The sequence below is a fragment of the Hipposideros armiger genome, unplaced genomic scaffold (assembly GCF_001890085.2).
Source record: "Hipposideros armiger isolate ML-2016 unplaced genomic scaffold, ASM189008v1 scaffold_219, whole genome shotgun sequence".
Lineage (NCBI taxonomy): Eukaryota > Metazoa > Chordata > Mammalia > Chiroptera > Hipposideridae > Hipposideros > Hipposideros armiger.
Genome location: NW_017731569.1, coordinates 1,258,425 through 1,267,516, shown reverse-complemented (window position 1 = coordinate 1,267,516; position 9,092 = coordinate 1,258,425). Strand labels below are relative to the sequence as shown.

General features: G+C 37.8%; 1 protein-coding gene across 10 annotated transcripts in view; it reads left to right on the top strand.

Annotated features, from left to right (window-relative positions):
• The window catches only part of SCEL (sciellin), a 114,026-nt gene that overhangs the window by 83,161 nt on the left and 21,773 nt on the right, over nt 1-9,092 (top strand). For all 10 annotated transcript variants that reach the window (XM_019654299.1, XM_019654296.1, XM_019654295.1 and 7 more), the window contains 3 exons: nt 2,990-3,049; nt 3,190-3,249; nt 3,399-3,455. In XM_019654299.1, the coding sequence (XP_019509844.1) occupies nt 2,990-3,049; nt 3,190-3,249; nt 3,399-3,455 (177 nt within the window). The remainder of the gene's footprint in view (nt 1-2,989; nt 3,050-3,189; nt 3,250-3,398; nt 3,456-9,092) is intronic.

Genomic DNA, 9,092 nt, shown 5'->3' with positions numbered 1-9,092 from the left:
AGAGAGAGAGAGAGAGAGAGAGAGAGAGAGAGAATTTTTTTTTATGATTTTCCTTCTTGAGTTTAGTTAGTAGATATAAAAATTGCAAAATTTTAGAGGTGGTGGAAGTTAGGAACCTCAGAGACTCACAGTCCAGTTAGTTTGAACAATTTTGAAAACCTCTGTTTCAGTTGAACCTATTCAATTTACAGGAGGGGAAGTTAGGACTCAGTAATGTTAGGTGATTTGACCAGGGTCACAGTGAAAACTTGGAAGACTGGTAGTTTTGTGATCTGTTAGGCAGTGAATAATTACTGAGCACCTACTGGGTTTGAAGCTTACAACTAGGTAACATTAGTTGTACACTATATAATCATAATCTATAGGCACCAAAAAGAGAATTCAGTAGACATACTGAATCTTATTAACAGCAGGCAATTATCAAAGATTAAAGCTAATTATGTACCAGGGGCACAGAGATATTACTCCAAGACAATAATAGGTTGTCAATTTAATATATTACATTTTTTGAACACTCATGTACTGCTTGGTGAATCTAGAAGGGATTGTCAGTGCGTTGCATTTAAAAGGAAAAAGAGGCATTGAATAGCTAATTTAATAAACACATAGGCAGTAAAATTTATATTCATAGATTCCTAGGAGTAGAAGATGGTAGAGATGAGCAAAGCCTTAGAGATGGTTCATTTCACAGATGAGAACACTGAGGCCAGGGGCAAAAATGTCATAGTCTTCTGTGAGTCATTCAAACTCCCAGCCCAAATCCTGTTCTTTAAACCATAGCATGCACACTTTGATCTTAAAATAAATGAAAGTTAATTGAGCCCCTCAGGAAACAGTGGAGTCTGTAAAGCTAGGATTGTTGCTCTTGCAATGGGACAGCCAGGAGTTATCCTTTACTGCTTTACACGGTCACTTGAATGATTACTTCATGGATGACAATTGCACAAATGTGCAAATGACTACAAAGTACTTTAAGGCGTTTAAACTACATGGATGTAAAAATACCTAAGTATGCTACTGTATCCATTTATACATCCAAAGCAAAATGAATGAAAGCATTAACTTGAGTAGATAAAAAAGTTACATTTTTTTCCTGGATAAAATTTAGATAAAAGATTCCTGTGTTTGCAGGGGCCCAGGCCCTGAAAAAAAAGTCTGTAAATTTGTTGTTTCCAATTCATTGAGATAAATTGCATGATGCTCTCAATCAAGGCAATCTGAGATCCTTGTTTTATTAACACACTCTGTTATCTTTTTAGGAGTGCTGATAGAACATAGCATCCATTTATATGTTTTCTAAGTTAGTGTTTTTCAGACTGTGGTCACAACCCATTAAAAGAGTCTTGTAATTAATTTACTGAGTGGCAATCAGCATTTTTCCCCAATTAAATAAAAAGAATTAAATAGACTATAGAATATGAATTCTTCTGCATTGAGGGTGTTATTTCATGAAAGTTATGTTTTATTTTGTGTCTGTCTGTCTGAAAAGACAGAGTGTTGGGCTATGACATAAAATGGATTTCTGAATGGGCTTTATGAAACAGTAGTTTAAATATGACTGTTCTTGGTTGTTGGATGAATCAAATTTTCTATGCTCAGCAGAACAGTGAAAATGGAAGTTCTGCTGTTTGTGATTAATTTTATATATGGAAAGGTTGTGTGGCCTTTGGACATATTATCTCTTCTACAAAGTTTTATTCTTTGTATTTTTTCTTCTAATGTATAAAGTTAACCTAATTTTAAAGGTGGTTGTCTTTCAGGCACAGATTAGCTTTATGACAGATTTTGCAATCAATTTATACAAGAAAACTATCTTTTGGATAGTTTTCATGTGTTAATCATTCCTTGAGTAGTATTTGTAGGTACCACTTGATTATCTTTAATTGAGAATAGTATTGTTGAAGATAATTCAAAATAGTGAAAAATTCAGTTAGGGGCTCGATGTCCGCCACAGAGATCTGAGAAGGATGGCGAAGAGATCGGACTGAGTGAAGCTGTGAGCTGGGAAGCACATCCCATGGAAAGGTTCAGGGCTGGGGGAGGGGAACGCAGACCTTTCTCAGACCTTTCTGATGGTTAGCCTCTCTGTGGCTCCCCTTCAGTTCCTAACGTAGCATCAATGTTTTTGATGAGGAAAATATATTTTATTTTTATATGATGAAATAAGGTTGTTGGGAAGAAAGAGGTGCAGGCAGGTTGCTGTCCAAGACGGTGCTATTGTAGAAGCAGAGGTTATCAGTCCTGATTTCTTGCTACGGCCGGCGGCGATGGTATTTCTTTGAATAAACATTAAAAAGGGGCTTAGAGGAACACTTTGAAAAGTCACAACTTTCCAGCCCTTAAGACAAGGTCGTATACTGAGGCAGAGAATGACAGCAGACCATGTGAGAGGGAACACCGATCTGTGACTAGGAAAAGAAAGTGGTAGGACTTCAACTAGGGATCGGACGGTTTTCAGAGTATGTACCTACCCTGACCATGAACTGCTGAGCTTAATTGGGCTTTTTAATCATCATAGAGGAAAGAAAACTCAATTTTGATGGACTGCTAAAACTCTCTTTCAAACCTTATGTTAAGTGTAATCCTAATTTTAGTTTATTATTTTTAAAAATATATATATATTTAGTTGGTGAATATGATTTTTTAAATATCGAGGATGTTAAAATCAGTTTGAATTTTTATAACGTTAAAACATTCCAGGGTGAGACGTTGTTAATCGCCAAATGTTTGCTGTGAACACGCAGCCAGTGTGTCCTGGTAGATACGCTCTGGCAAGAAAGCGTGTGAAGTCAGAATAATTTTTCTTCCGATCCAGCATAATTCATCCTCCCCCACACTAGTTAGAAAATTTATTTCAAGGCTGTTCCATGCCAAACCAATATGTCTCAAACTAAATGATAAGATACCAAATCCGTTCTTCCTATTTCTAACCAACTTAAACCCTTATTATCTCTAACCTTGCTGCTTTAATTGTTTTTTCTACTTAAAGAGATCAAGATCTTGATAAGCTCATCAAAGTGAACCCTAAAACTCTCACCAACCACCGAAGGTAATACAACTATAATAATCTTTGTGCTTTTGTCAGGAGCAATATTTTGTTGTATTATTTCAAGCAGATTTATAACTTTTAACGATCTTACTAAAAGAGCTTCATAATTAATCGGCAGTCTTTCATTATTCTATTTAAAGAAGCCAGGATCTCGATAACCTCATCAAAGTGAATCCTGCAGCACTCAGAAGCAATCAGAGGTAATCACATAAAAGCAGTCATTTCATGTATTCATCTGCCTGTTGTCCCTGGGTGGAGTGGGTTTACAATATTGCTTTATTGAACTAGCACAACCAAAGAAACCTATCGCTAATCTGAACTTATTTTTTTTTTTCCTCTTTTTGAATAGCCAAGACTTGGACAATCTTATTAAAGTGAAACCTGCAGCTCTCAGAAACACGGAGAGGTAAGTAACTGCCTAACTATCTTGACGTGTTCACAAGGTTCTGGGTTAGGTTGTTTTCCTCCCTCCCTCCCTTCTTTGCTTCCTTCCTTCCTTCCTTCCTCCCTCCCTCCTTCCCTCCCTCTCTCTCTCTCTTTCTCTCTCTTCAAAGAAGACTTTAATTTTTCCATAGTGTTCAAACGAGGACATATTTATAAGCCATGTGTCTCTTGTCAGCAAGGAAACACGTTGCATTGTTCTGGGACCAACGGCACCATTTTTACTCAGTTCTGCACTTCTTATTCACACTAAGACAACTCAGTGTTTGTTGTCTGTAGGAAATCAAGTGTCAGAACTAAAATGAAAACGGGTGACATTCAATAAGAAAAATATTATGGAAAAGCTGAACCAAACTGATGGTTTACATAGACACTTACAGAAAATCTGAAAGGATAGTTCGGGTCTTCAAAATTACAGATCCACAGCTAGTGTGAGCTCACAAAATATTATTGCAGATTTTAACCTTGAACTTCCATTTTGAGTTCTGCAAATATCTTATAATTCACTATCTTTATGTCATATCGTTCGCCTAAAGGGCTTTATTGATAGATAACAGATAACGCACCAGAGTACATTGCATTAGAAGCCCAAATTGTTCTGCTGACCTGAACTTCTGTCATAATAAATATATAGCTGGGAATCATAGTCTCAATATTCTGAGGTGAAGAAAGCAAATTAACATACGAAAAGTGCTTTGAATCCACTAGAAGAAAGAGGACCATGTGATAGACTCATTGACCTAGCACTTGTATCTCCTGGTTTTTTGCTTTCTTTTGTTTTTGTTGTTGGTTTTTTTCCCATTAGTGCTTTATTTTGCTTTTTCTGTTTGTATGTTTTTATCACAGTGTTTGGGTCTCTGAAGTAGGAAGGTACAAAGACAGTTGAAAAGCAATTACTACTTAGAAAGCAGCATTTGTTGAGCATTTATGGTGTGACTGGCAATTATATATATATATATATATATATATATATATATATATATTTAATCCTCACAAGAACCCCATGAGAACATATTCATACACCGTACTTTATAAAAGAGGAAACTATAGCTCAAAGATATGAAACAAGAAAGAAAACAGGTCCTGTATCTGCACTCAACTCCTTCTGATGTCACTACCTAGAAAAAAAAATTGGGGGCTCAGATGGTTAAGAGCTCGCTCAACAGTGTGAGCTCTGAGCAACAGGGTCACCAGTTTGATTCCCGGCCCGAGCTGAGCTGCCGCTGAGCTGCCGCTGAGCTGCCAACAGGTGGCAGGATGTCTCAGCTTAAAAAAAAAACAAAAAAAACCCCAAATCTGTAACTAAAACAGCTCAGACTCTTCTCTTCTTTCCATTCTTCATACTCCATGAAGTCCCTTCCTTTCTAATCCCTCTCCCACCCTGGCAGGTAAAAGACTATAATTAGATACAATTTGTTCTAGAAATTTATTATTAAAATGAGAGCGAAGAGAGAAAGTACTTGCCTCATTTCTAATAGCTGAAATAACAGCAGATTTTGGTGTCAACCCTGCCACTATAATCGTGCAGAAATATCTTTTTTAAGTAGGACCATTTTTTCATAGTGGTATTGGTTGGGGGCAGATTTTCTTCTTATTAGTAACAGTTTTAGGAGGTTTCCAACCATGTTGAAAGTAATTAGGTTTAATAACCACATATGGAAAAACTAACAGTGGCTACTGTAGCCAATTCATGCATCAGTGGATGATTCCATAAAAATGTCTCTCTCTCTCTTTCTCTCTCTTCCACACACACCCGACAACCCCCTTCTTCTAACTTCCTTCTCCTTCCCTCCCTCCTTCCCTCCAGCAAATGTGCTGATGATAATGGCAACTTTCTCATGAGGGTTTTGCCTTTTGTTTTTAGAAGAGGCTCATTCTACAAAAAGGTAGTTTGTATTTTAGCAACTCCGAATAAAATATCTATAAAAAGAAGACATTCTCTTATACAGATAGGATTACTATCAAAAATTTCTAAACATATTGGCCATCATGTTGTTTTCAGATGGCAGCTTGATCCACAATTGTTACCTAAGTGATGGCTGATGATCCTGTGGTAGTTACATCAGATGTGATGATAAGCAGCTTGGGTGTTCAAGAATTATCCCAGAACAAGACAAACAAGGAAGACTAAGCTGCCTATTTGGAAAAAAGTGACTTCATTGAAATGGCACAGCCACTTGTACCTATAAAGTATCTATGCTGCCCACTTGATTTCAGCGGGTAAAAAGAGGGGGCATTTTAAAGTGCCTCGCAGTGGGAATAACAGCCAAGGCACTTTTCTATCCAATTCAGTGTGACATGAATACTGATTATTTAATAGTCTAACATCTGTGAACCCGAGTTCTTTTTATGTGACTTTGCTGACATTTCCAATAGCTGCATATTTAATTCACAGTTAGGGGCGGAATAAACTTCCATCACGGATCAGAATGGGAGTCCTTCTAGGAACACAACAACCTGAACACATGCAGACGTGCACAGAATTTTCATTGATTCAGGGAGAAACTGCATGACTTTTAGCAGTGACAGTTTCATATGTTCATGAACTAAGCAATATTAAAGAGAGATATTAAATTATTTGTAGCCTATAAACTGCTTCTCCCAAATGAATATTGAAAAGCCTCTCGTGACACTTACTTAGGCCTTTACAATTAGAAAAAGCATCCTTCATCTGAAATAGAAAAAAAATATTTTGAAGTATTTGTGATATTATACATCCATCTTTTTTAAAAAAAAGATTTTATTGGAGATTGGGGGAGGGGAACAATGCTGGGGAATCGAAGGAAGGGGAACAGACAAGTTGCTGTTGTTTTGTTCTTCAGTCTAGTTGTCGAGGATGTTGATTCACTGGCCCAAGCTGGCACCATCATTGTGCTCTTCCCAGGGGAGGCAGATCAGTCACCGGCCTCTGGATAGCCACTCACTGTGGCTGCTGGCCACTCACACTGGTTGCCAGCTACACATGGTAGCTTACGGCAGCCCACTGCCACAGGGGCTGCAGCCTACGCCGTCGCCAGCGACTCATGGCAGCCCAGCTCCAGGTTGAGCTGTTGTTCAGCATCTTAGCTGTAGAGGGCAGTGTCACTGGCCCTCATATGTGGGATCCGAACCGGGGCCCTCTGGTGTCCCAAGCCAGTTCTTAACCAATGTGCCACTAGGCCGGCCCACGTCCATCTTTTTAAGGGTTTCTTTTTTGCTAAGACGTACCTCCAAGTTTTTAGTATTCCAACAAGAGAAGGGTTCCTTCCTATCTTCCCATTGCATATTTCTCATAGTTCTGCTCAAAACAGAAAGCAGGTGGTGGTGGTGGGCGGGGGGGAGTGGGCAGCATTGACTTTTTCCGTTGCTTCATTTCCCCTAATCCATAGGTCACTTTGGATGCTTCTCCTAATTATCTCATGAACAGAGACACTTCATCATCCCCACAACTACAATAGTCTAGACTACTGTTCAATCTCCTAATGATCCCTCTGCTGCTTATTGTGCCTTCTGTCCTTCATCCTGTTTGCCACACTATGGAGTGAGCAACCTTCTGTAACAAATCTGATCACGTCATGTTTCGAATTCCTTCAGTGGCATCCCATTGCCATTGAATTGGATATTGGCCACACTCCTTAACCTGGTTTCCAAAGCTCACCTCAGCCTGCTCCCAGAGGCCTTGTCACCACGCCCTCTATTAGGTTCCACTCACAAGCAAAGCCCACCTGACTTGTGCACACTCCTTGCTCTGCCTTCACTGCTATTGTGCGGCTAATTTCTCCTCATCCCTTAGGCGTCAGCTTAGGGGTCTCTCTCTCAGGCTCTGGGAAGCCCCCATCCCCCCACCCGGGCCCACCACATCTATATCAGATCCTTCTAGATGTTCTCAAGCTGTCTATCCTTCCTATCTCATAGCATTTGTCTTTTAGAGGGAATTATTATTTAATCATCTCTCTTCAACTATAGGATTTTTAAGGGTAAGATTGGTTCTGCCTTGTTCACTTTTTTATCTACAATGCATATCACAATGTGTGGTATATATTAGTTTCTTAATTAGTAGTCTATGAGTTAAATCCTAAATCTCAAACCAATCAAGGCCCTATAATCTACCACCTAGATAATACCTATTGCTTTGCAGCTCTAGCATTCTGAGCTCCCATGAGTGAAACCAGACTGAAGAAATCTGGTATCTTCTAAATGGTTTCCTTTTGCCAGTGACTATCTCTTGCCTATGACATAATGGTGAATTTGAGCCACTAAAATTCTTGGTCACATTTTATATTTAAAATATGTAAATTGTCCAATTTCTTTATGGACCTGTTCATTTCTTTAATATGTAACCTTTAAGACTCCCTCATTGAAAAGAGTTACAGAAATATGTAAAGCTGGACCCATTCAATGTCAACAGAGCTGAAGAATTACACCAGTTATCTCACTGTATTCTATACTGCTTTTAGAGAGACAAATATTCTTTATGAACTAAAGCTTAAGTCTGAGATTTACTTCTTGCCATAAAAGAAGTACCATGGTAAAATTTTTATATGGGGGCTCTTAATTTTGCAAATGTGTTTGATGCTCTACAAAAGCAATTTAAGTAAGCCATAGAGAGAAAAACATATTGTGGCTTTTAATAAATATCTCACATGCCCTCAGAAGAGAGGAAGTGCAGTTGGGAGTGAGCTGATAACTTTCTTTCATATAGAACTTATCCTAGGAAGAGTTGTATAATAAGAGCCAATAATTAAAGGGTGTCCAATACGTAGTAACAGAGGAAACTAAACTTTGGTGGTAAGCACACAATGCAGTGTACAGCTGATGAATTATAGAACTGTATACTTGAAACTCATACAATGTTATCAACTAGTCACCTCAATAAATTTAATTTAAAAGAAGGCAATAATACTTTGGACCCTAGAATCTTCATTTTTTCCCCTTAATTTGCTCTGTCAAGGAATGTTACATTCCTTAATGAAACAGTAGAAAATAAATTACATAATGACAATATAGATAAAAGCTTATATTTGAAATTTCTGCTATGACTACATAACAAATAACTCATTTTCTCCCAAACATTTTGAAATCTGCATAAAGAAAAACATTTTTAATTGCTATAGATAACAAATTTCCTTTTTAGCATTTCTCACTGTATCCACAGAGAACTGATGCTTTTTTTTTTTTTGAGTGAATTTCAGCTGCTCATAAAACAGTAAAATTATAAGGTCTTCCTTCCACTGCAACTGCCACTGAAAGGGTTTGGAATCAAGTTTTTGCCTGACCCTGAAGCATTTGGCTGGGCTTCTATAAAAATCTTTTTTTCACACTTTGACTCACAGCTCTTCATCTTTTACCACAGTGTAAAAGACACGAGGCAATAGATGTGGTCTTAATTAAAGAGTGAAATTTATTTTTACATCCTTCAGCTTGGGACGTTTATGAGCAATCTGAACTTCTTTTATTAGATCTTCAAATCTAGATGATGACACCAGTCAGGGTGAACAACCAAAACAAATACATCGTTTTTACTTTTCATAAATTAGAACTTTTTATTTTGCTGTTTTTTAAATTCATTTGTTTACTTGACAAATAGTTAATCCTCTACTCTGGCCAGGTACTGAGCTAAATG